The sequence below is a fragment of the Dermacentor albipictus genome, chromosome 8 (genome assembly GCF_038994185.2).
Source record: "Dermacentor albipictus isolate Rhodes 1998 colony chromosome 8, USDA_Dalb.pri_finalv2, whole genome shotgun sequence".
Taxonomy (NCBI): domain Eukaryota; kingdom Metazoa; phylum Arthropoda; class Arachnida; order Ixodida; family Ixodidae; genus Dermacentor; species Dermacentor albipictus.
This window is the reverse complement of record NC_091828.1, coordinates 127785863-127812712: the sequence shown is the minus strand read 5'-3', so window position 1 is coordinate 127812712 and position 26850 is coordinate 127785863. Positions and strand designations below refer to the sequence as shown.

The following is a 26850-nucleotide window of genomic DNA, read 5'->3' as shown; positions in this document are numbered from 1 at the left end:
TGTGGGATTCCGCTATACCTTTGCAAAGTTTCAGTTCAATATTTTTTATTTTCCTATTTCTGACTATATCTTTTTCTAATATCATTTTGAGCTCTTGTGCAGCAATTTAGCAAGCTCTGCAGTATGTTGTTAATGTCTTCGACCTCCCCTAATCTACCGAAACGCTTGAAATTTTCCCACAAAATAATTTGCAATCTGTCCAATATTTTTGCAGTTTTATTGCAATCTTGCTTTTTTATTTTGTTTTCACACAGATATCATTTTATTCTTGTAATGGCGTGGCAGGTGGCTATAGCACCATTGAGGAAGAGGAATGCCGCCGTATGCACATTGGCACGCAAGAACATGCTAGTGCGCCCAGCCTGAGCGGCCAGATTTAATTGCCGCTTCCTGGGACTGTAACCATCATTGCTGACCTCCACAGTCTCGTTATCTATGTAGTGCATTCCACTTAGTGAAACTTTGATAAATTGCAACTAAACCCTTTAGCAAACATTCTTTTTTTAACTGCGCAAACTGATGACCACAAAGAGAAGAGAGTACAAAACAAGGACTGCGCCTTTTCGTGTTTCATGCTCTCTTTGTGGTCATCAGTTCGTGCAGCTAAAAAAAAGAATATGAAGATTAACAGCAAGTTCTTCCAAACCGTATTGCAGTTAAGCATTTTATTTATCTTTTTTTGGTGTTCGTTTATCTATCACATGTGCATTGCCTTTAAAACAATAAGATGCATCAGTACCACTTCGCAGCCATGAATGTCACTCTGAGGGGGGCAGTGGTAGCTACAGTCTGTGTTGTGGACATTGAATGGAAATTATTTTTTCCATTCAACAAATGGCAGTGCTGATATTTTTTTTCCCGCTGCCCACTTGAAAGAACAGCGACAGCAGAGTGGTCTCTCGGTGACGCTGCTTTTGCCTTCGTTGTGTGCATGGTGACACTCTGTGGAAAAACCTGCTGGAACATATGTGGCATGTGACATTTCTTTTTACTTGAAAAAGCAGACTTGCATCAAATAAGCCATGCAAGATGTTCTAGATTTTATGGTTAGGAAGCAGGAACTCTCTAGCACAATTGCCATCCTATGAAGGTAATAATATTCTGTCGAACCTTGTTTAAAAAAGAAATGGTGATGTAGGGACCTATCAAATATAACGAAGTAAATTTAAGCTTTCTATGGGTAATGAACATATATGCTTATAAAGAATACTGGATATAACGAATGTATTTTCATGTCTAATGCAGCTTTGTCATAGCAAAGTTTGACTGTATATTATTGTTTTAAGAGCCCTGTCCATAATATCAATCAAGCATCAAGTTGATGGCAGTGCAATGGTGTGCAGTGGGTCGGCCAGCCAGCAGATCAGTGTGTTCAACAAGGAAGGGGACAACATGGGCTCCATTCGTCACCACGACTGGTTCATCAACCAGCGTGTTGGTCCCGTCTCCTGCCTGGCCTTCCACCCATACAAGGTGAATGCCCTTGGCTCTGCCAGCCCCTTGGCTCCCTAACCCACTGTTCTGTCCAACCCGCAGATGTGCCTGGCTTCAGGAAGCACAGACTCCATCATTGGGGTCTACACAACCGACCGCAAGCACTGATGGAGCCAAGCAGACCGTGCCTTACAGGATGTGGAAAAGAGATGCGACCACTGCACTCGGTGCATGTCGGCAGGCGCTCCCGAGTCTACCGTGCCATTCTTTGTAAATGTCGAATGAGGTCAAGCAGTTGCATGGGTAGTGCTTGATGCCTGTTCACCAGCGTCAACTGCTCTTTCTGATCGGGGAATCAGAAATGATGCCCTGTATCTCCACTCTTGATCAGTTCTGTGCCTCTCATTGAGTTTATTGCTTATACCTGCCCAGCAATCTTTCTTTGTTGGGCACCCTGTTTTTGAGGCTAGCGTTGTAGTTAGCCATGCGGCTAGTGCCATCTCATCGCCTGTGGTTCGGATCCATTCTGCTTGTAAACTAGTGCTTGCAGGAGATTGTCACAAGGCTTGCCACTCCGGCACTGTGAGTCTAGCTGACTCAACTTGTCTGACACTGTCACTGAAAGTTTGGTAAATGTGGCCTTTTTTACAGTGGCTGCAGTCTCACAGAATAGCCAGGAAATGTTGGTGCCTGCTAGAAGTGCTTAGGAGAAAAGAAATGGAAATTGGAAGTTTTGCGCAAGCAACCAGAAGTGTCATGAAGTACCTGTCACGGATGTGCCTAGTCAAAGTGTGGAAGCTGTTTGCCAACTGTTAAGGTTGTTTTGACTGTGCTTGTTGCTGTGTGGAAAGCTGACTAGATATTGTGTACAGGGAATGTGACAAAAGTTTATGCTTTTGTGTTTCTTTCTTGAAGCTAGAATGTGCTGGCTGTTTTAGTTATTGCATATATATATATATATATATATATATATATATATATATATATATATATATATATATATATATATATATATATATATATATATATATATATATATATATATATATATATATATATATAATCTTTTTTTCTTGTAGAAGGCAGCTTTTTTGTTGCTTGGGAAACATTCATCATGTGTCATAGTGTTCATCCAAAACTGTCATTTTGTACTTTCTAACTTACCTGCTTTAGACATTGTGGATGAACTGAAGAAGTCCCACGTTTTTCTGTTCAGTGAAAGTTTCTGTTCAAACTTTTTCTGTGACATAGCAGTGTTGGTCTGTTCAAGTGACTTGTCTTCATTAAACCCACTGCATCTTTTACTATAGTGTAGCCATTCTGGGTGTAAAATGTGGACAGCACTTGGAATAATGTAGAAAAGGTATACAAACCATTGTTGAATTTATCTAGTAATACCTCTTGCATGTGCTTTGTTTTGTACATAAGTGGCTGTGCTTTGCACAAAATTGTGTTAACATGAGTGAAAAAATGGCTTAATGACAGCCTTTATTGTTATGTAATTTATCCAAGAGCCAACTGACATGAGCTGGCTGTCATGTCAGAGATAGGGGCACCCACTGAAAAATTGCTCATCCATTTAGTACGTAATATTTTGTGTGTGGACTTTCTCTTGCAGATTATTTACGAGGACTGCAATGAAAAAAACATTAAGCGCACACATTCTTCCCATCTGGCATGTCACACATAAGAACAACCACAGCTCCAAAAGGGCAAAAATGTACACTATAGTGACCAAAGTCTTAAACAAAAAGACACAATGTTCCGACCTCTGCATGGGGGCCCTGTTGAGGTCCAAGGTTCGACAGAAGCCCATCCAGTTAGGATGAAACATTCTAATGGGTAAAAAATGCACACTACACCAAACAAAGTTTTTAACAAGTGGACAAGACATTTGTGAGCAAGGCTCCTGTGCACGAGCTGAAACAGTCTTTTCATGAAAAACTTTGGTCAATAGTGTGCATCTTTTACCCTTTGGAATGTTTCCTCTTGACCAGACAGTCTACAATTGAACTTTAGACTTAACCATGGCATTATGTGGCACCTGACACATTGCGATAAATGCCTGAGAAGCCTTGGTTCTCTGCATAGACAAAATGTGATCATTGTCTTTGGCATGCAGATGGGCAGGAGCAATGACTGCTGTCTGCAGGTCAGACGAACGGTCGCTGCCATTATGGTGCTGCTATGTAGCATGTGACAGCATATGATTGTTTATTGACAGGGTTTTAGATCCAAAACTTACTCTGAAGGCTTGAGGCTAATTTTGACCACACAGGTATCTTTAACATGCATTCAAAAAACACAGTCTGCCAGCGTTTTTACAGTTTGCACTCACTGTAGTGGGTAACATGGCCTTGCAACAAGCATGAATCAGCGGAGCAGGGAAATGACAAGTCAGCCAATATCAACAGAGCATTGTCTAAGGACCTGGTATGCTTGGACTATAACATTCAATATGAGCTGCCAGAAGCCATGACCAGTGTAAGGCTCTCGAGAAAAAAGTTGAGAGGGTTTGCTCATTCCAGCAATGTGCACATATTCCCTGCTTTCTGTTGTCTGCTTTTTTGTGGAGTGATACTAGACTGGGCTACCAAGCAGCTGTCACTCCATCATGAAAAAAAGAAAAAGAGGAAAGAAATGGTTACGAAGCTACAGCACGAGTCTACTGTGACCAAGCATGCTGTGCTAAGGGCATCCGCATTGGCCAACGGGCCAGTGTATTATCACTCCGCAAGGAAAGCAGACAAAGGAAAGCACAGGGGTATGTTCATTGCTGTAATGACGAGACCCTTGCCAGTTTCCTCTCAAGCACGTCATTGCGGCCACAGCTCGTGCGTTGCAGCTGATATTGAGTGCGATGGTATGTTGGCTACACATGCAAGAACAGAATGGTCAGAATGGTAGTTGCACTCTCACAACTGGAGTGCTGAAAAAAGAAATGAAAAAATAAAGGCACCTACCTCTGCAGTTCTTGTCCTAGCTAGTCATTAAAAAAGTAATCTTGGATCAGAATAGTATTGGCTTTAACTGGGGAGTGATTTCATGGTTTTAAAGAACTCTTGAAATACGAGGCAGACGCTAGCTATGTGAACAAAAGACGAAAAAAATTATTAATGTGAGGTAGGCACTGACTAAAGTACTGTGTTATGGTGAAGCTTAGAATGTACAAATCGGTGTGTAAATGCAGCCAGAGACATAATGCAATGTCTAATGTGTACATCTCTGATTCGTACCTTAGCTACGACATCATTCAGTCGCATTGGCTCATCTCTAGTATAACTTGAAGCAGCGTGAAGACGAGCACAGGAAACGAAAAACACACACACACACAACAGGACGAGCGCTAAACGACCGATGGAAAATTTTGTGTAAGGAACAACCAGCTTTATACCATGTCAAAAAAGAAAGCCTCCAACAAAAGCCAAAAGGTTGAAGGGCATATGTACTGCCTACAAGTAGAGGTGTTTATCTCTACTTGTAGGCAGTGTGCATGCCCTTCAACCTTTTGGTTCTTGTTAGCATTTTTTTTTCTGACATGGTATAAAGCTGGTTGTTCCTTCAATAAAATTTTCAGTTGGCAGTTCAGCACTCGTCCTGTTTCTTTTCGATTCCGGTCCTTGTCTGAATGCTGCTTCAAGTTATTTTTCATTGCTCTTGAACCCTTGCTTAGTAGGAAAAAAAAAAAAGAGCCCGAGAAAAAAATTGAGTAGAGTGCTTTCATTTGTGTCCTTATACAGTTTAGAAAAAAAAGGCATCATTAGGTTTAACCTCTTAACCGTTGATGATAACTCGTTATCACAAGGAGCATCCTCTGGTGCTAATGACGAGTTCACTAGTGAATTTTTGCAAAACGATTGCCGAAAGATTTGCGAAAATATTTTTGAAAAAATTGGGTCTTTTGTGGAAATTTGTCACGGCGGTTAAGGGGTTAAACAGTGCTTTGTGATGAGTGTGCAGCAATGTTGAAATCAAGTGCGCTATCACAAGCACCTTACATCATCAAGATCTCAATCTTTGCGACGTATTTTGTGTACTGCGATGATTTTGTTATTTCACTGTAATGTTAACACTCATCATATAAAGAGTTGTTTTGTTCACCATCTGGTGCCATTTCTCCTGCGCTTGAATTTGTGCATCTGCTCCTTTGAAGGGGGAGTAAAGAGCTTAGACTGCCTTTCAACCTTGACGGTATCGATGGAGTTGATGTAGTTACCCGGCAGATTGAATTAAAAGAGTAATTTTTTTTTCACTACCAACATGGTTCTAGAAATCTGGATATAACGCACAGTTTTTGATGGGGTCGTAGTCGAAAGCTGTGTTCCCCCAAATATAACATGCACCCAATGTTATAACAATGAATGTTGCGGATTTCAGTACAGTTTACCTTCACAGAATGTAAATTTATTTACACTTAATGTCCATCGTTATCAGTCACAGGTTTTATCCCAGTATGTAGACCACATTACCTTCCCTACAGTTGATCACATTTGACAGTCTCTATTTCTTGACCCAGAGCGCTACAGTTGCGAAGCATAGCATGTAAAATGACTTGGTGACCTTTGGTAATTAACGCCCGAAGGTCACATGTCGTTTTCACCTACCTCTGCAAAAACCTCTTCCAGTGCCATTTTGATTAAAACAGCAATGGCACTGGCTCTGACAGTGAGTTTTTGCTAACACTGTGAATGTCATTTAGATTTATTCAAAATAAGAAATGGTTTATTTCATAACACAAATTATAATGGAAAACAATGTTTGAATCACTTTTGTTCCACAGGAAAAAGTCCAGGCTTGAATTTTTTTGCCTAATCATTCACTGGGAGTTAGCGCTAGACTCTTCTGTATGTCTAAAACATTTGTGGCACCCGTATAGGCCTTCGTTTCCAAAAACTGACACATAGAAGTCCTTTCTTTCCATACACTATGAATGAACGGAAGCATCTTAAAGCCACATTTATTGTATTCCCACTAGTAATGTCTTTTCCAGTAGTTTACGAGTCATATTCTTGCTTCTAGATTTAAAAAAGTTATCGAAAAGTTCTATATACATGATCATAACATGCTTCTCCTGCTTGGACCCTTTCGTTATCTGGAGTATGCATGAAATAAAAAATAAAAATGTAAGCAAAAAAAGATGTGCTGCAATAAATCTTGCACAGCAAGTCGTGTGGCTTAAATTCACAAGCTTTATTGACCGAGAATGTGCATATGATGACATCATTAGTGCCACATGGCAATCAGTTGAGCTCTTCAATCAGTACTCTTGGCTTTGAGGTCTTGTTCCTCTCTTCCTCAACAACTTTGCATGCCTCCTGAAATGTTGACACATTCTCAGCAACTGCAAGTGCTTCAACATCAATGTCATTTAGGCATGACAGCAGCTTTTCTCCATGCTCTACTGTCCATGACATCATGTACTCAACCTTCTTGATAGCCCGTCGAAGCTTTAGTTTCAGTTCCCGCTGGCATTCAGGCTCCCTTGTTGCTGCATCAAATACACTACGAGTTTCATCCAAAGCTCTCAGTGCATTGGCCTTCACTTGCGGACTTCCCAGAAACTTCCGAAAGGCTCTCAGCAAAGATGGGAGCTCTTCGGTAGCCGTCACACTTTGGCTCATGACGACTTTTTGCAGCACAGCCTGAACAGCTTCAGCCGAGGTGCCATACGCAGCATCATCTGTCAAAACCGAGCTGATGCTAAGGAACTCTTCTGTACTCTGCGGAACCATCTCCCCATTGTACAGCCGTATAACATGGACGTAGCTACACAAAATGTTCACTACACTGTTCACAACACATGCTGCAGGGGGCTTGCTTGTCAACATGCTGAGAGGCTGGACAGTCTGCTTGGAGCTCTCTTCTGCAGTCACTTCAGTGACAAGGACCGTTTCTTCCCACCATGGCTTCCATAGTGGAACGAGCTTTGCAACGTCACCCGTCTCAACCATACGTTCAAACTCGTGCCTCTCTTCTGGGGTGAGATAGCTCCAGGCAGTTTCAGCGTCGATGTCAGTCTGTTCCAGACGTTGGACGAGAGCAGCCACTTCATTCGTTTCCTGGTCATCTTCTTCTTCTTCATCTTTCTGGACGGCCTTAAGTATGCCCACCATCTTTCGCTGGGTTTCAGGGTTGGCCTGTTCCATGCGCAAGTAAGTTTGGACCCAGTCTTTGTAGAAGTCCTCACTGCAGCCTTGGTGTCTGGCATCTTTGTAGCACTTGATGGAGCAGTACCCGCAATTGCACCTTGGGCACGTGTACCTAGCGAGTGCGGACTCGCAGAACTTGCAAGGTCTTGGTGCACACTCCTGCATTGGCACTGGTTGCTTGCTGTCAGCAAAGCACAAATATCTACAGCTAGAGTGTGCAATAGGAGCAACACTTGGGCAGCACTCAATCTCCTTGGCTACACTGCCCAGTTATTTCTCGGCTCCCTTGAATTCACGACCCAAGATGTAAATCTCAGCAGACTCCTTTCGGCTTGCTGGTGGCTTCACGTAGTTGACAAACTGGAAAAACCTTCTGATGTCGTCTGAGAGCTTGACTGCTTCACTGCCGTTCCAGATTTTGCATAAGAAAGAACCACCAATGCTGAGAACTTTGAAGGAGAGTATGAGAGCTGCATATGTAAGTGTGACAATGGCCTCGTGGTCAAGAGATTTCACACCACTGGCATTTGGTGCCAAGTCGCTCAGTACAACGTCCGCAGATTTGCCACTGAGGCATTGCAAGACCTTTGTTGTGGACTCGGGCTTCAATATGTCGGTGTTGGGGAGGAAGGTAGCACCTGGGACAGGATCAATAGGCAGAAGGTCTAGGCCAATGACCGTTCCTCTTGTGGTGGTGTGGTCTGAAAGGAATGGAGCGTGTTCAAACATCTCACTGCAATAAGCAATTCATGTTCAATATTCGTTAGGCAACTTGGGATAGTTAAGATTTCTTGCAATTATGAACACTTGAATCAGACACGCAGATGTAGAGCGTTCAGTTTAATCTGGCATAATATGCGTAATAGTACGTCGGACATACGAAGCAGCTAGCATCACGAAAAACTAAATCGAAACACACAACAGAAAAAGCAGCACGTTGCAGATAAGACAAATAAATGCAAGACACCATGAGCGCACCGCTTCATTTGCCCCGTCCCAAGCTAAGTTTTCTGCTTCAACGGCGCACCAAAAAGTCCAAATAGCAACGTCAGTCAAAACACAAAAGCTGTAAATCTTTTCGCTCGAATATGACGTTTTTGTTGGTATTTTATATCGTAACTCCCTAGCGTGTTTGTATGGGTGCTACGGCCGAAGCTCGCTTGAACCCATCGTTCAAACACTGTCGTAACCTTTTCCGTTAGCGTTGATCCTTTCCACGATAACTTGTGTCCAAGCTCCAGGCGCTGCTCCGCATTCCAAGACAGTGCAGCCAGGTTTCAGGATACGGTATTTGTCGTCAATCTCCACAAGCTTATAAGCGCTCCTAGCTCGGTAGTTGTCGTACCGCGACTGTTTCACATAGGGGTCATTAAGGTGTCTCGTCAGCCAGTCCTGCGAAGCTTTGCTCTTGCCTTTCAAGTTTTGTGGCTGAAGTTTCAACTGCGCGGCGCTTGTATGTATCATACGCCGCAAACTCTGCGAAGCATGCTGCCCTGTAAAACGCATGAGAGCTTCCATGAAAGTCCTGGAAGCGGACGTACGGATTGCAAAGCGGATTGTCTTGGCTCAGATGCCATTAGAACGCAGTTTTGGTGTAGTAGAGAAGGGAACGCGTAAAACACTGAACCTGCAGTATACAAGAAAATGTCCTCCGAGATATACGTTCACTACGTTGAACATGTCATCAGGGTGCAAAAAAATAGATAAAAAATAAAATTAATTATTACAGAATTTGATCTTTGACTTTCCTGCGATTATTTCAAAATTGCTTAAGTATCTGCAAGTTGATAAATTTTTAACGCCGTCTTGCCATCTGCTTTGCTACGCTCGAGGACTTTATAAAAGTGGCGCTAACATCGCTGTTGCGGCCATTTTTGTTATGGTGCATGGTAGGGTCGCTGAGTGGCACCACTGTAGTAGCGCAGTACGTTGGTCTGATGCGTCTGTCGAAAGTCGGCGTGTGCGTTCCTTGTTTTACGGTTCTACATGGTTCTACGTGCTCGCCGTGTGTTTCAGTGTGGCAGTGTTGATGTGTGACCATCGAGCTTGTGCCGCAGTTTGTGGCTGCCAACAGACATGACCACCGAGTGTGGACAACGCCGGTGTTGTGTGCTGTGCATGTGAGTCGTGGAACGGTGCTCCGGCGGACGGCAGCAATGTAAGCGAGTTTTGTTTGTGTTACCGGCGCTGCCAGTGGGGGAAAAAAAAAAGAAAGAAAGGGAAAGAGTTCGCTTCGGCGATGTTTCCATTCTAAGCGGCCTGCAGCCGAGCTAGACTATAATCGCGCTTGTTTGGCTCGTCGCTAGAGCGGTGAGCAGGCTAATGCCACACGAGAAGCCTTATGGGGCGTCTCTTGCGCACTGAGTGTCCAGAGCCTGCGGCTTTTAACCGGAACAGGGCAACACGCATTCCCGTCGATGCGCATTCCGGTTTTTTCATCAGCGGTCGGCGGAGCCTTGCTGTGCGCCTACGCAAACTGTCAGCCGTCCGCAGCATTTGACATCGTGCATGAAATGCACTGTACGCAGATTTATTTACCTAACGCCCCTGGGCGTTATGCTAAAGGCATGTGTGCATGGCAGGGCGGTGTTTCCCTCGCCGGTGACTGCATTGGGAGCCCATTCGTGGCGACCAGCTTGTCAGGCAAGAACATGCGCGCGTCCGTTTAAATGGACAGCGACTGAGCCAGCCGCACGAAAGGGCGTGCGTGATCCTCGTCTCTGCAGCCGAGTGTGTAAACTATGAAGGAAAGATGTTAACTCTTCGGCGGGTGTCCCTGCAACTGTCACGTGCCTTCGGGATTCGTGACATGCAAGGCGCGTACTTCTTTATTGTTAGTATTAGCATACCTTGTGGCAAATTCTTCGAATTTATCTCGGTGAGACATCGGGCAGCTGTCGACACGTCCTGGCTATCTCGTTTAGGTCGGCGCGGGCGTGTCTCTTCCCTGACGTATTCAGCGATTTGCTTCAGTGGCTTTGATAAGCGCTCCGTTGAAATTCAGTGAGCTTTTTAAGGCGAACCTTTCTTTGTGCCGACAGTGGCTGCTGCTGCCTTCATGCCAACAGCTTTCACACATGACAGCACACATATAATGAGCCGGCTTATTATAGTCGTATGTGCTACCCGTTTGCGCCGTTGACCGGCCGTGCTATCTTCGGAATTACGCAATGAAACAACAAACGGCACCCAGATATCGTCACTGCGACAGCGCATAATTCTTTTATTAGTGCGGATATTTCTATGCCCCGGGTTTCGCGTGTCTGCTCAGTCAGTTTCTCACCAAGTGGGCCGACCCCAGAGACAATGCAATAGTAAGCTGGCCTGGGGACGCTCACTGTCGCGTGACGCAGCAGTGCTCAGCGAGCCTTGTAGGTGCGCACTGAAAGTGACATCGCCGAAAGTGACCGTCCGAGAATGCGTCCCCTGATCTACGAGATGGCGTAGCGTTAACTGAGGCGATCCCGGATACAATGTGGTCTCAGCGCTTTGCCGGACAGACAATAATCGCTATTCGGCATATGCTGGAAAACTCGATGCAGTAGTTTTATAGCATTTAATTAGCTGCTTTGTGTGCCGCTCGTGTCTGCAGCGGCAAAATTGTGCAGATTTCACGCACTGTGGGAATCGACGTTATGCGAGGCGTTTTGCAGGCCGCATTGGCGGCGCTTTGCGGTATTCTGGCAAGCGCGGGAGCGAAAACATAAAGAAAAATACAATTCCCTTTCTCTATGGCGAAAACGTGAGCAGCCAGGCTGGTGGTGCCACCTGGTGGTGCAAAACTCACCCACATAAACACAGCAAATTACTATATTATTCTTAGCTGCTGGCGTAAAATTTCGGCAGTGGCGTAATCGTGTTCACAATTACGCCGCTGCCGAAAATTTGCACCAGCAGCAAAGCAGAATATAGTAAGTTACTGCAATTTTAGCTCTGTGTCTGGTTGAGTTCTACGCCACCAGGCGTCTGCACCGCTCATGTTTACGCCCCGACCATCCGGCAATCCGCCCTAACCACCCCCGTTTGCAGTAATAGCGGACACGCTGAAAGTCTATTCGCACTTTCCAGCGCCTATAGGTGGCGCGGAGAACGTTCCAATATGGCGGGGATAGAGGCGATGCGAAAGCGTGCGCATCTGCAGAAGCAGGCGGCTTACGGGCCTCTGGTATCTCTAAGCGCGATCCTTAACATTGCTAAGGAAACGCAGAGATGTGTTGTAGAGGGAGAAGCTACGTTTAACGCTGGCCATATAATATGGTGTGAAATACGAAAGACAACAAGCGCGGCTGTTCAGGTCGAGTAACTCTGCCTGCAGACAAGCGCCGTGAGAGGCCCGCCGCATACTGTAAATGTTCAAGTCTGCAGTGTATACCCGGCGCCGTAAAGGTCACTATGTATCCTTAACGCTTCGTAACCTATACGCGATGTACAAGAATTGACACCAAGCAGTTAATCGGTAGCGCTCAGATGTAAACAAAGCGCAGTATGCGCTTTATGCCGCTGCATAAGGTAAACGTTGGGTGCATTCACGATGAGATAAATGGCTCGGCGCACCGGCTTATATACGGAATGCTTGTTAATGATGCCAGATAATACGTAAACATTTCAGTAGTGCCGAGTTACAATATATGAGTGACACTATGACGTGTGCCAGCGCGCCCCGTTTTACAGCACTATTAATGTTTTCGCGTGCTGTAGGGAAGCTCGCATGCGCATTCTTCATCAATGACCGCTTCAGGTACGTAGTCCTGGCCCTTGTTTCTTGCAACATTGTTATAGAAGAGTATTTGCCGAAACAGCGCGAGTGCAAGCAGAAAACTTAATAAACGGTGACACTTGTGTACTTAAATTTACTTTGGGAATCTGTAGAGGGCCTTCTTCGGCCAACGCTAGGTCTCAGTTACACCATGGTCTCAGTCTTGCTTCGTGGGGCCGCAGCGGGATCTTTTGCGAAGGCACAGCGTTTCTCTTCAGCCGCTTTCGTAAGAGCTCGCCACAAAAATAAAATGAAATCATTGAGCAACAGTCAAGTACACTCACCAAGGTGGCCCCAAAAGAAGTTTTTGTTGAAATTCTCGCTACATATGACTGTTTCTTCGCTCACTTGCTTCCCGATGCGAAGCTTGATCACCCACAACTTCCTGTCTTTTTTTTTTTGGAAAGTGGTGCTTTTCCCAATACTTCTCCCAATATTGCACGATTTGTGCATTGTGGCACACTGCACATGCGGTTGCTCTTCGCTCGTCAACTGTTTTTTTTTTTACATATCAAAGAGTACCAAAACGCCAACACAGCTGCAGAAACCGCGTGGGCGGGAGATCCATCACCCCCTCCCGGGTTCCGAAAAAATCCGCGCGGCGGCGCTAGCGTATCTGGAAAGCGCGGCGGCGCTAGCGTATTTGGGAAAGAGAGCAACGAAAGCAAAATGGCCAGCCCAAATTTGAACGCTGAACAAATAGCAAATATAGTCACTAGAGTGGAGGAAGAAATTGGCAAGTCGCCAAGTAAGGGGTGGGAATATGGTGAGCTTCTAAGTGTAGTAACCACAGAAATACGGAAAGAGAAACAACACGTTCATTGGAAAGGAAAAAAGAAACCGAAAAGCTGGTGGAACAAGGAGATACGAGAAGCGATCGCCGAAAGACAGAAAGCATCTCGAGAGCACAGGCAGGCAAAGAAGGCGCAGTTGCCACAGGATGAAGTAACCGGTAAATGGGAAATATACCGGGAGAAAAAGTCTATGGTTCAAATACTGGTGCAAGCAAAATTAAAAGGTGAAAGTGAGAGTTGGTTGTCAGAAATACGTGAGAAAAAGAAGGCCGCACCTAGAATATTTTGGAATCACATAAAATTTTTAGGCAGAAAATCAACAACAATACAACAACATATCCTAGACGAAGATGAAAACAGACTGGAAGGAGAAGCAGCAATAAATTACATCCAAAAAGTAACAGCCGAATCTTTCCAAGGCAAGGACGAGGTTGTATTTGAAGAGAAAAAGAGCATGAAAGAGACCCAAGGGGGAAAGGAGCTAGTGCTTACAAATTTAAACTGGAAGAAAGCGGAAGAGAAAATACCTAAGCGCACAGCCACAGGGCTAGACGAGGTTCCCGTTAGGCTGATAAATGAACTGGGACCAAAAAGTAAGGAAGCTCTCGTGAAAGCAGTTGAAAAAACTTTAAAAGATAGACGAATACCAGACAGTTGGCGACAAAGTAGAATGAATTTAATTTATAAAGGTAAGGGGGAGAAAGACAGAATTCACTCGTATAGACCGTTGACCATTACATCGGTAATATACAGGCTAGCAATGCAGGCAATCAAATTAAAGCTTCAAGCATGGGCAGAAAATAACGACATTTTGGGAGAGCTTCAGAATGGCTTTAGAATAGGTAGGCGTTTGGATGATAACTTGTTTGTTCTTACTCAGTGTATTGAAATATCAAAAGCAGAAAGCAGACCGTTGTATGTGGCCTTTTTGGACATTACAGGAGCATACGACAACGTAGACCGCAGCATTTTGTGGGATATTCTGGAAGGGGAAGGCTTAGGTAACGATTGTATACAGCTTTTGAGAGAGATTTACCTAGAAAATACTGTTTGCGTTGAATGGGAAGGGATGAGGAGCGCGGAGAAAGTTCATATCAACAAGGGACTGAGGCAGGGGTGCCCTTTATCCCCGCTGCTGTTTATGATGTACATGGTGAGGATGGAGAGGGCGCTAGAAGGAAGTAATATCGGGTTTAATCTCTCATACAAACAGGCAGGTACAGTAATAGAGCAGCAACTCCCAGGTTTATTTTATGCAGACGACATTGTGTTGCTCGCAAACAACCAAAGTGATTTGCAACGTCTGGCTAATATTTGTGGACAGGAAGGCAACAATTTAGGTTTGAAATTTAGTGTTAGAAAATCAGGTGTTATTGTATTCAATGAAAACAGTGAACAGACAGTGGAGATACAGGGCCAAGAAATACCTCGGGTAACAGAATATAAATACCTTGGTATATGGATAAACGAAGGCAACGGATATATGGAAACACAGGAAAAAACCATAACAGTCAAGGGGAAGAGAAATGCAGCCATAATGAAGCACAGAGCGCTATGGGGATACAATAGGTACGAGGTCCTCCGAGGTATGTGGAAAGGGGTAATGGTTCCAGGACTTACTTTTGCAAATGCGGTTGTTTGCTTTAAATCAGGGGTACAATCAGGACTCGACGGGAACCAAAGGTCAGTGGGTCGCCTCGCATTGGGCGCTCACGGGAAGACTACAAATGAAGCTGTGCAAGGGGATATGGGCTGGACTAGTTTTGAAGTGAGGGAAGCTCGCAGTAAAATTGAGTATGAAGAACGGCTGAGGAATATGGAGGAAAGTAAATGGGCTGGGAGAGTGTTCAGGTATCTGTACAGGCAAAACATTGATTCACAGTGGAGGAAAAGAACTAGGAAGCTTACCAGCAAGTATGCGGCCTGTGGGGTGGGCAACACAGCAACAAAGAAGGTCAAGCGGAAAGTCAGAGAGGCTGAATTAATCTCATGGGTGGCGGCAATGGAAAAGAAACCTGCCATGAGTAACTACTTAAGGGGAAAAAACGAAATTAGGAAAGAAACCATTTATGATAACTCAAAGGGAAGCTCATTACTTTTCGAAGCGAGATCGGGATGCCTTAGAACACGCACGTATAAAGCGAGATATAAGAAGGAAGAAGAAGCATGTGCTTGCTGCGGTAAAGCTAGGGAAACGACGGAGCATATTTTATTAGAATGTGAAGACATCTATCCAGCGGTCGATTTAGGCACCACTGGCCTCCTTGAAGCCCTTGGGTTCAGCGGGAGCAGTGGAAAAGCAAACAGGTCCGCAATAGACATCAGTAAGAGGCGATTGGAGGATTGGTGGAAGAAAAGTAGGGAAACGACAAAGGACGGAGACGTACAAAAGCACAGTTCGCAATAGGGTATCAGAAAATTTGGACGTGGTAGTTTATAGTGTGTTTTTTTGTTCTCATGGGTTAACCTAGGTAGGATATTAGGCAGCATAGTAGCAAGAGCTTGGTGGCGCAAGCCACCGCCCCGTTCCAAAGGGGACGCTCATAACATCCATCCATCCATCCAGCGCGAATTGTCTAGGGTTCCGCACAGCGTTACCAGGTTGACTACTGTGCTTGTGCAAATCTAGTATTTTTTTCAAAAGAACTTGAGTTTGGCCTAGTTGGCGTTTACTTTATGTCACATTGACCGCTAATAAAGACGAAGACATAGGAAGGAAACACAAAACGACGACACGGCCGCTTGTGTGGGCAGTGCGACTTTGAGACCCGTTATGCAGCTACGCCGGCCACTAAAATGAGTAGCAGCATACGAAGTGAGTACCGAAACATCGCAATGTCCTACTGCCACATACTGTGCCGTGACGTTCATCTCCCTTTAATTTGTCATTTCTACATTTCAATTAAAACTAAAATAACTTCACCTATGCTTTGCTTCATTATCTGGCTGTCTGGCTGTACTTCATTATCTTATTATCTGTCTGGCTGTACTTCATTATCTGGCTGTACAAATGGTATGCTTTGATGTCATGCTGACAATATCTTCACATCAGCGGTACGGATTAAGTGAAGTCAGCCAAGCTTTCGCGTGCAGTCCGCCCCCACAGCTGATAGCGTCGCCCGCACTGGGATGACGCTATCATGAAAAGCGCTGGCAGCGGGGAGCGAATGCTTCATCTATCTCTCGCTCCAACGAGTCACGGAAACTCGAAATTACGCAACATCCAATACTAAACGTGCGGGAAGACAGCAAACATGATGCCACGCCGTCTCGGCATGCCCGCTCTTTGCACACGCGGCAGATTACCACACAGCTGCGTAGATTACCGCACGTCTGCGTATGTGCTCAGCCGCGCTTACAGCCTTGCGCAGCCACAGCCGAAATTGCGTGCCAGAAATCGCAATGTGCCAACTTAACACCCCCCCCTAAGGCTCTTGTGCGCGCTTGATCGTGTTACCGCGAGCAAGCTCCCCTCCCCTCTTTCCCTTTGCTCGCGTGGGAAGGCGGCACTCTTGAAGCCTCAATTTTTCTTGTTTCACCCTCGCACACTTTCATTCGCACCTAAAGCACAAAGTGCGCGCGCCGTGATATGATCTTATCGCACTTGGACTTATAGGGAACATGATGCAGCTCGACATCGGCAGTCGCTTTTGTCGCACCGCAGGCGATTTAAGAGGTGTGTTTGCAAGCAGCTGCTTGTAATTCAATCATTTGACCATCTGCGTCTGCGGAAGTTTCCATTTATTTTCTTGGCATTCTTTTGCAACGGAAGCGAAATGTCGTTATATTTAAATTTCATACAAACTTACTTTATTATATTGAGATTCTAAATACATGGTACTTCATAATATCAAGAATTTCGTTATATTGAGGTTTAACTGCGCATACCGTGTCCCATGACAGTGGCCCCTTTCCACTCTGGGTGTGCTTCACCGCAGTACCATATATATGCTTGACCACGTAATATTGTTGCATTGTGGCGAAGCTGACTTTCGATAACCGGCATTATGCAACGTTTGACCCATGTCATACTTTCCGTTCTTCAATGCCATAGGTGAGAATGACAAAGGTGGAGTCAGTTTCATTGCTGGCAGTGGCGAATTCTTTCAATGAAAAACGTGGTACTGAACAGCAGGAAGCTTGACAGGAAATGTCGAAGCAACTTACCCATGTCATACTTTCCGTTCTTCAACGCCATAGGTGAGAATGACAAAGGTGGAGTCAGTTTCATTGCTGGCAGTGGCGAATTCTTTCAATGAAAAACGTGGTACTGAACAGCAGGAAGCTTGACAGGAAATGTCGAAGCAACTTAGCCTAGTGTTGCCATAGTAGATATGGCTGCTAGCGAATGGGTGTATGAGAGCGCTGGTTCATTGCGAGATAATTAAGATGGCGGCAGCAGTGGCTTTGATTATTGCCATTTTGGACCTGAGATCATGGCAAAAAGTCTGTAAAATCGGATGGCAAAGAGTTTGAAATTTCAGATGTCCCATACGTTGGCTCTAAGGGGTATGTGTCGGTGCCGTAAAGGCATCCAAACTATCGGGCATGTCTGAAAAATTGATCGTTGACTGTATTGTGACTCACCTTCACAATGTTTAGGGCCAAGAAAGGGAGGTGCATGACATACACTGAGCCACATCTATGCACCAGGGATGAATTTTGAACACACATTTACCGGCCGCAGTGTATGTGAAATGAATGATGGATTTACACAGCTATGTGGACTGTGACAGCGATAGGTTTGTGCCTTCATTTTGGGCCCGCAAAATGCACCATATGAATCTACAAAACCATGATATATGAGCAGTGAATGAAGTAAATATGGCATTGAGTAGGACTTAAGACATTGCGAACATAAAATAGCGGCAGATGATTTTTCTGCCAGTCCCCATGATAATCCCCTTGAAGCACCTCCTCTATTACAGGGCTTGTCAGCATTTGCTTGAAAGCTCAAAAGTAGCATATTTTTACTCACCCGTTTAGTACTAAAGGTTAAAATGCTTTGCAATACGACTGTTTTTTCTGTTACTCACTTTGCAGCCGCATCATGACACTTCGGGAACACAACAGCTGGATTGTGAACGTGCATCTAAATGTTAGGGAGCGCCGCATCACCAGCGGCTGCGTGACCGGTGATGTGCGCTTCTGGGAGCTGGGTCAGAGCTGCTCAACACACACGGTCTCTACACACGTCGACATGACTGCCATGGCTGTCCACCCGGTCTTTGACGTCTTTGCATGGTCTGTTTCTTACGTGTGTCTCTAAGATGGAAGTGAACCGCATGTGAGAAAACCACACTTGACAGGCCTATGAAGCTTCTTAATCAAAGACAAATGTAGCTCCCGCATATTAATTCCGAGCAGGATCATGCCAATGCAGCACAATCGACAGTTTTAACAGATCCATAAACATATTGCAGTTACGGAATACTAGGTTACTAGATATACTTGCGTGAGCAGCCATGTTGGCAGTGCCATCCTGTGGTGCAGCGTATAACTATAGAGGAAACGGAACTATTATTGCAGTGTCCAATCATATTCTGTGTAGCTTCTAGTGTAAAATTCCTAATTTTTTTTCCTTTGTACAAGAGAAACATTTTTAATGCGTTGTTGACAAAGCGTTACAGGATGTTACTACCAGCATTGCTTCTACCGTCTACAGCTCCAGTAAAGCTTTATTTCGTTAGTGGTAATATTTTTATGGACAAGTTAAACTTATTGTGCCCCTAGACACATTAATTTCCATAACACTTGCTGCTCATGTCTCTCCACCACCACTGCTCAATGTACCCCTCTGATAAATGTACCCCTATTTGTTAAATGTTTTCAATTTCATAAAGCAATCTTGAATGCCACTATCAGAATGTTGTGGGATTCCGCTATACCTTTGCAAAGTTTCAGTTCAATATTTTTTATTTTCCTATTTCTGACTATATCTTTTTCTAATATCATTTTGAGCTCTTGTGCAGCAATTTAGCAAGCTCTGCAGTATGTTGTTAATGTCTTCGACCTCCCCTAATCTACCGAAACGCTTGAAATTTTCCCACAAAATAATTTGCAATCTGTCCAATATTTTTGCAGTTTTATTGCAATCTTGCTTTTTTATTTTGTTTTCACACAGATATCATTTTATTCTTGTAATGGCGTGGCAGGTGGCTATAGCACCATTGAGGAAGAGGAATGCCGCCGTATGCACATTGGCACGCAAGAACATGCTAGTGCGCCCAGCCTGAGCGGCCAGATTTAATTGCCGCTTCCTGGGACTGTAACCATCATTGCTGACCTCCACAGTCTCGTTATCTATGTAGTGCATTCCACTTAGTGAAACTTTGATAAATTGCAACTAAACCCTTTAGCAAACATTCTTTTTTTAACTGCGCAAACTGATGACCACAAAGAGAAGAGAGTACAAAACAAGGACTGCGCCTTTTCGTGTTTCATGCTCTCTTTGTGGTCATCAGTTCGTGCAGCTAAAAAAAAGAATATGAAGATTAACAGCAAGTTCTTCCAAACCGTATTGCAGTTAAGCATTTTATTTATCTTTTTTTGGTGTTCGTTTATCTATCACATGTGCATTGCCTTTAAAACAATAAGATGCATCAGTACCACTTCGCAGCCATGAATGTCACTCTGAGGGGGGCAGTGGTAGCTACAGTCTGTGTTGTGGACATTGAATGGAAATTATTTTTTCCATTCAACAAATGGCAGTGCTGATATTTTTTTTCCCGCTGCCCACTTGAAAGAACAGCGACAGCAGAGTGGTCTCTCGGTGACGCTGCTTTTGCCTTCGTTGTGTGCATGGTGACACTCTGTGGAAAAACCTGCTGGAACATATGTGGCATGTGACATTTCTTTTTACTTGAAAAAGCAGACTTGCATCAAATAAGCCATGCAAGATGTTCTAGATTTTATGGTTAGGAAGCAGGAACTCTCTAGCACAATTGCCATCCTATGAAGGTAATAATATTCTGTCGAACCTTGTTTAAAAAAGAAATGGTGATGTAGGGACCTATCAAATATAACGAAGTAAATTTAAGCTTTCTATGGGTAATGAACATATATGCTTATAAAGAATACTGGATATAACGAATGTATTTTCATGTCTAATGCAGCTTTGTCATAGCAAAGTTTGACTGTATATTATTGTTTTAAGAGCCCTGTCCATAATATCAATCAAGCATCAAGTTGATGGCAGTGCAATGGTGTGCAGTGGGTCGGCCAGCCAGCAGATCAGTGTGTTCAACAAGGAAGGGGACAACATGGGCTCCATTCGTCACCACGACTGGTTCATCAACCAGCGTGTTGGTCCCGTCTCCTGCCTGGCCTTCCACCCATACAAGGTGAATGCCCTTGGCTCTGCCAGCCCCTTGGCTCCCTAACCCACTGTTCTGTCCAACCCGCAGATGTGCCTGGCTTCAGGAAGCACAGACTCCATCATTGGGGTCTACACAACCGACCGCAAGCACTGATGGAGCCAAGCAGACCGTGCCTTACAGGATGTGGAAAAGAGATGCGACCACTGCACTCGGTGCATGTCGGCAGGCGCTCCCGAGTCTACCGTGCCATTCTTTGTAAATGTCGAATGAGGTCAAGCAGTTGCATGGGTAGTGCTTGATGCCTGTTCACCAGCGTCAACTGCTCTTTCTGATCGGGGAATCAGAAATGATGCCCTGTATCTCCACTCTTGATCAGTTCTGTGCCTCTCATTGAGTTTATTGCTTATACCTGCCCAGCAATCTTTCTTTGTTGGGCACCCTGTTTTTGAGGCTAGCGTTGTAGTTAGCCATGCGGCTAGTGCCATCTCATCGCCTGTGGTTCGGATCCATTCTGCTTGTAAACTAGTGCTTGCAGGAGATTGTCACAAGGCTTGCCACTCCGGCACTGTGAGTCTAGCTGACTCAACTTGTCTGACACTGTCACTGAAAGTTTGGTAAATGTGGCCTTTTTTACAGTGGCTGCAGTCTCACAGAATAGCCAGGAAATGTTGGTGCCTGCTAGAAGTGCTTAGGAGAAAAGAAATGGAAATTGGAAGTTTTGCGCAAGCAACCAGAAGTGTCATGAAGTACCTGTCACGGATGTGCCTAGTCAAAGTGTGGAAGCTGTTTGCCAACTGTTAAGGTTGTTTTGACTGTGCTTGTTGCTGTGTGGAAAGCTGACTAGATATTGTGTACAGGGAATGTGACAAAAGTTTATGCTTTTGTGTTTCTTTCTTGAAGCTAGAATGTGCTGGCTGTTTTAGTTATTGCATATATATATATATATATATATATATATATATATATATATATATATATATATATATATATATATATATATATATATATATATATATATATATATATATATATATATATATATATATAATCTTTTTTTCTTGTAGAAGGCAGCTTTTTTGTTGCTTGGGAAACATTCATCATGTGTCATAGTGTTCATCCAAAACTGTCATTTTGTACTTTCTAACTTACCTGCTTTAGACATTGTGGATGAACTGAAGAAGTCCCACGTTTTTCTGTTCAGTGAAAGTTTCTGTTCAAACTTTTTCTGTGACATAGCAGTGTTGGTCTGTTCAAGTGACTTGTCTTCATTAAACCCACTGCATCTTTTACTATAGTGTAGCCATTCTGGGTGTAAAATGTGGACAGCACTTGGAATAATGTAGAAAAGGTATACAAACCATTGTTGAATTTATCTAGTAATACCTCTTGCATGTGCTTTGTTTTGTACATAAGTGGCTGTGCTTTGCACAAAATTGTGTTAACATGAGTGAAAAAATGGCTTAATGACAGCCTTTATTGTTATGTAATTTATCCAAGAGCCAACTGACATGAGCTGGCTGTCATGTCAGAGATAGGGGCACCCACTGAAAAATTGCTCATCCATTTAGTACGTAATATTTTGTGTGTGGACTTTCTCTTGCAGATTATTTACGAGGACTGCAATGAAAAAAACATTAAGCGCACACATTCTTCCCATCTGGCATGTCACACATAAGAACAACCACAGCTCCAAAAGGGCAAAAATGTACACTATAGTGACCAAAGTCTTAAACAAAAAGACACAATGTTCCGACCTCTGCATGGGGGCCCTGTTGAGGTCCAAGGTTCGACAGAAGCCCATCCAGTTAGGATGAAACATTCTAATGGGTAAAAAATGCACACTACACCAAACAAAGTTTTTAACAAGTGGACAAGACATTTGTGAGCAAGGCTCCTGTGCACGAGCTGAAACAGTCTTTTCATGAAAAACTTTGGTCAATAGTGTGCATCTTTTACCCTTTGGAATGTTTCCTCTTGACCAGACAGTCTACAATTGAACTTTAGACTTAACCATGGCATTATGTGGCACCTGACACATTGCGATAAATGCCTGAGAAGCCTTGGTTCTCTGCATAGACAAAATGTGATCATTGTCTTTGGCATGCAGATGGGCAGGAGCAATGACTGCTGTCTGCAGGTCAGACGAACGGTCGCTGCCATTATGGTGCTGCTATGTAGCATGTGACAGCATATGATTGTTTATTGACAGGGTTTTAGATCCAAAACTTACTCTGAAGGCTTGAGGCTAATTTTGACCACACAGGTATCTTTAACATGCATTCAAAAAACACAGTCTGCCAGCGTTTTTACAGTTTGCACTCACTGTAGTGGGTAACATGGCCTTGCAACAAGCATGAATCAGCGGAGCAGGGAAATGACAAGTCAGCCAATATCAACAGAGCATTGTCTAAGGACCTGGTATGCTTGGACTATAACATTCAATATGAGCTGCCAGAAGCCATGACCAGTGTAAGGCTCTCGAGAAAAAAGTTGAGAGGGTTTGCTCATTCCAGCAATGTGCACATATTCCCTGCTTTCTGTTGTCTGCTTTTTTGTGGAGTGATACTAGACTGGGCTACCAAGCAGCTGTCACTCCATCATGAAAAAAAGAAAAAGAGGAAAGAAATGGTTACGAAGCTACAGCACGAGTCTACTGTGACCAAGCATGCTGTGCTAAGGGCATCCGCATTGGCCAACGGGCCAGTGTATTATCACTCCGCAAGGAAAGCAGACAAAGGAAAGCACAGGGGTATGTTCATTGCTGTAATGACGAGACCCTTGCCAGTTTCCTCTCAAGCACGTCATTGCGGCCACAGCTCGTGCGTTGCAGCTGATATTGAGTGCGATGGTATGTTGGCTACACATGCAAGAACAGAATGGTCAGAATGGTAGTTGCACTCTCACAACTGGAGTGCTGAAAAAAGAAATGAAAAAATAAAGGCACCTACCTCTGCAGTTCTTGTCCTAGCTAGTCATTAAAAAAGTAATCTTGGATCAGAATAGTATTGGCTTTAACTGGGGAGTGATTTCATGGTTTTAAAGAACTCTTGAAATACGAGGCAGACGCTAGCTATGTGAACAAAAGACGAAAAAAATTATTAATGTGAGGTAGGCACTGACTAAAGTACTGTGTTATGGTGAAGCTTAGAATGTACAAATCGGTGTGTAAATGCAGCCAGAGACATAATGCAATGTCTAATGTGTACATCTCTGATTCGTACCTTAGCTACGACATCATTCAGTCGCATTGGCTCATCTCTAGTATAACTTGAAGCAGCGTGAAGACGAGCACAGGAAACGAAAAACACACACACACACAACAGGACGAGCGCTAAACGACCGATGGAAAATTTTGTGTAAGGAACAACCAGCTTTATACCATGTCAAAAAAGAAAGCCTCCAACAAAAGCCAAAAGGTTGAAGGGCATATGTACTGCCTACAAGTAGAGGTGTTTATCTCTACTTGTAGGCAGTGTGCATGCCCTTCAACCTTTTGGTTCTTGTTAGCATTTTTTTTTCTGACATGGTATAAAGCTGGTTGTTCCTTCAATAAAATTTTCAGTTGGCAGTTCAGCACTCGTCCTGTTTCTTTTCGATTCCGGTCCTTGTCTGAATGCTGCTTCAAGTTATTTTTCATTGCTCTTGAACCCTTGCTTAGTAGGAAAAAAAAAAAAGAGCCCGAGAAAAAAATTGAGTAGAGTGCTTTCATTTGTGTCCTTATACAGTTTAGAAAAAAAAGGCATCATTAGGTTTAACCTCTTAACCGTTGATGATAACTCGTTATCACAAGGAGCATCCTCTGGTGCTAATGACGAGTTCACTAGTGAATTTTTGCAAAACGATTGCCGAAAGATTTGCGAAAATATTTTTGAAAAAATTGGGTCTTTTGTGGAAATTTGTCACGGCGGTTAAGGGGTTAAACAGTGCTTTGTGATGAGTGTGCAGCAATGTTGAAATCAAGTGCGCTATCACAAGCACCTTACATCATCAAGATCTCAATCTTTGCGACGTATTTTGTGTACTGCGATGATTTTGTTATTTCACTGTAATGTTAACACTCATCATATAAAGAGTTGTTTTGTTCACCATCTGGTGCCATTTCTCCTGCGCTTGAATTTGTGCATCTGCTCCTTTGAAGGGGGAGTAAAGAGCTTAGACTGCCTTTCAACCTTGACGGTATCGATGGAGTTGATGTAGTTACCCGGCAGATTGAATTAAAAGAGTAATTTTTTTTTCACTACCAACATGGTTCTAGAAATCTGGATATAACGCACAGTTTTTGATGGGGTCGTAGTCGAAAGCTGTGTTCCCCCAAATATAACATGCACCCAATGTTATAACAATGAATGTTGCGGATTTCAGTACAGTTTACCTTCACAGAATGTAAATTTATTTACACTTAATGTCCATCGTTATCAGTCACAGGTTTTATCCCAGTATGTAGACCACATTACCTTCCCTACAGTTGATCACATTTGACAGTCTCTATTTCTTGACCCAGAGCGCTACAGTTGCGAAGCATAGCATGTAAAATGACTTGGTGACCTTTGGTAATTAACGCCCGAAGGTCACATGTCGTTTTCACCTACCTCTGCAAAAACCTCTTCCAGTGCCATTTTGATTAAAACAGCAATGGCACTGGCTCTGACAGTGAGTTTTTGCTAACACTGTGAATGTCATTTAGATTTATTCAAAATAAGAAATGGTTTATTTCATAACACAAATTATAATGGAAAACAATGTTTGAATCACTTTTGTTCCACAGGAAAAAGTCCAGGCTTGAATTTTTTTGCCTAATCATTCACTGGGAGTTAGCGCTAGACTCTTCTGTATGTCTAAAACATTTGTGGCACCCGTATAGGCCTTCGTTTCCAAAAACTGACACATAGAAGTCCTTTCTTTCCATACACTATGAATGAACGGAAGCATCTTAAAGCCACATTTATTGTATTCCCACTAGTAATGTCTTTTCCAGTAGTTTACGAGTCATATTCTTGCTTCTAGATTTAAAAAAGTTATCGAAAAGTTCTATATACATGATCATAACATGCTTCTCCTGCTTGGACCCTTTCGTTATCTGGAGTATGCATGAAATAAAAAATAAAAATGTAAGCAAAAAAAGATGTGCTGCAATAAATCTTGCACAGCAAGTCGTGTGGCTTAAATTCACAAGCTTTATTGACCGAGAATGTGCATATGATGACATCATTAGTGCCACATGGCAATCAGTTGAGCTCTTCAATCAGTACTCTTGGCTTTGAGGTCTTGTTCCTCTCTTCCTCAACAACTTTGCATGCCTCCTGAAATGTTGACACATTCTCAGCAACTGCAAGTGCTTCAACATCAATGTCATTTAGGCATGACAGCAGCTTTTCTCCATGCTCTACTGTCCATGACATCATGTACTCAACCTTCTTGATAGCCCGTCGAAGCTTTAGTTTCAGTTCCCGCTGGCATTCAGGCTCCCTTGTTGCTGCATCAAATACACTACGAGTTTCATCCAAAGCTCTCAGTGCATTGGCCTTCACTTGCGGACTTCCCAGAAACTTCCGAAAGGCTCTCAGCAAAGATGGGAGCTCTTCGGTAGCCGTCACACTTTGGCTCATGACGACTTTTTGCAGCACAGCCTGAACAGCTTCAGCCGAGGTGCCATACGCAGCATCATCTGTCAAAACCGAGCTGATGCTAAGGAACTCTTCTGTACTCTGCGGAACCATCTCCCCATTGTACAGCCGTATAACATGGACGTAGCTACACAAAATGTTCACTACACTGTTCACAACACATGCTGCAGGGGGCTTGCTTGTCAACATGCTGAGAGGCTGGACAGTCTGCTTGGAGCTCTCTTCTGCAGTCACTTCAGTGACAAGGACCGTTTCTTCCCACCATGGCTTCCATAGTGGAACGAGCTTTGCAACGTCACCCGTCTCAACCATACGTTCAAACTCGTGCCTCTCTTCTGGGGTGAGATAGCTCCAGGCAGTTTCAGCGTCGATGTCAGTCTGTTCCAGACGTTGGACGAGAGCAGCCACTTCATTCGTTTCCTGGTCATCTTCTTCTTCTTCATCTTTCTGGACGGCCTTAAGTATGCCCACCATCTTTCGCTGGGTTTCAGGGTTGGCCTGTTCCATGCGCAAGTAAGTTTGGACCCAGTCTTTGTAGAAGTCCTCACTGCAGCCTTGGTGTCTGGCATCTTTGTAGCACTTGATGGAGCAGTACCCGCAATTGCACCTTGGGCACGTGTACCTAGCGAGTGCGGACTCGCAGAACTTGCAAGGTCTTGGTGCACACTCCTGCATTGGCACTGGTTGCTTGCTGTCAGCAAAGCACAAATATCTACAGCTAGAGTGTGCAATAGGAGCAACACTTGGGCAGCACTCAATCTCCTTGGCTACACT

The 26850-nt window shown here is 43.9% G+C and overlaps 5 protein-coding genes across 11 annotated transcripts in view; 2 read left to right on the top strand and 3 right to left on the bottom strand.

Moving 5' to 3' along the window:
• Window positions 1-2358, top strand: part of raptor (regulatory associated protein of MTOR complex 1) — a 61969-nt gene extending 59611 nt beyond the window's left edge. For all 7 annotated transcript variants that reach the window (XM_065452664.2, XM_065452666.2, XM_065452663.2 and 4 more), the window contains 2 exons: window positions 1344-1473; window positions 1537-2358. In XM_065452664.2, coding sequence (XP_065308736.1) covers window positions 1344-1473; window positions 1537-1602 — 196 coding nt within the window. In that variant the 3' untranslated portion in view covers window positions 1603-2358. The remainder of the gene's footprint in view (window positions 1-1343; window positions 1474-1536) is intronic.
• Window positions 2359-6600: 4242 nt separating this feature from the next.
• Window positions 6601-9118, bottom strand: LOC139049167 (rRNA methyltransferase 2, mitochondrial-like). The gene is made up of 2 exons (XM_070524439.1): window positions 8774-9118; window positions 6601-8284 (listed from the first exon to the last, which is right to left on the bottom strand). Exons 1-2 carry the CDS (start codon window positions 9099-9101, stop codon window positions 7854-7856), a joined length of 759 nt encoding a protein of 252 aa, XP_070380540.1. The 5' UTR covers window positions 9102-9118; the 3' UTR covers window positions 6601-7853.
• Window positions 6675-7748, bottom strand: LOC139049325 (zinc finger HIT domain-containing protein 2-like). The gene has a single exon (XM_070524705.1). It carries the CDS (start codon window positions 7746-7748, stop codon window positions 6675-6677), a length of 1074 nt encoding a protein of 357 aa, XP_070380806.1.
• A 324-nt stretch (window positions 9119-9442) lies between the features above and the next one.
• On the top strand, window positions 9443-21383 carry LOC139049166 (protein raptor homolog). Its single transcript, XM_070524437.1, has 4 exons — window positions 9443-9741; window positions 18177-18377; window positions 20347-20476; window positions 20540-21383. The coding sequence occupies exons 2-4, from the start codon at window positions 18184-18186 to the stop codon at window positions 20603-20605; spliced, it is 390 nt and encodes a 129-aa protein (XP_070380538.1). The 5' UTR covers window positions 9443-9741; window positions 18177-18183; the 3' UTR covers window positions 20606-21383.
• A 4220-nt stretch (window positions 21384-25603) lies between these two features.
• On the bottom strand, window positions 25604-26751 carry LOC135918953 (zinc finger HIT domain-containing protein 2-like). The gene has a single exon (XM_065452669.1). It carries the CDS (start codon window positions 26749-26751, stop codon window positions 25678-25680), a length of 1074 nt encoding a protein of 357 aa, XP_065308741.1. The 3' UTR covers window positions 25604-25677.
• Window positions 26752-26850: the final 99 nt, after the last annotated feature.

Bases quoted from the DNA above. Each gene is read 5' to 3' on its own strand.
- LOC139049325 (XM_070524705.1), bottom strand. From the start codon at position 7,748: ATGCAGGAGTGTGCACCAAGACCTTGCAAGTTCTGCGAGTCCGCACTC.
- LOC139049167 (XM_070524439.1), bottom strand. From the start codon at position 9,101: ATGGAAGCTCTCATGCGTTTTACAGGGCAGCATGCTTCGCAGAGTTTG. The intron at 8,285-8,773 runs GTTACGACAGTG...CATTCCTTTCAG, and splicing joins GATCAACGCTAACGGAAAAG to ACCACACCACCACAAGAGGA.
- LOC139049166 (XM_070524437.1), top strand. From the start codon at position 18,184: ATGACACTTCGGGAACACAACAGCTGGATTGTGAACGTGCATCTAAAT. The intron at 18,378-20,346 runs GTCTGTTTCTTA...AATGGTGTGCAG, and splicing joins GTCTTTGACGTCTTTGCATG to TGGGTCGGCCAGCCAGCAGA. The intron at 20,477-20,539 runs GTGAATGCCCTT...TCCAACCCGCAG, and splicing joins TGGCCTTCCACCCATACAAG to ATGTGCCTGGCTTCAGGAAG.
- LOC135918953 (XM_065452669.1), bottom strand. From the start codon at position 26,751: ATGCAGGAGTGTGCACCAAGACCTTGCAAGTTCTGCGAGTCCGCACTC.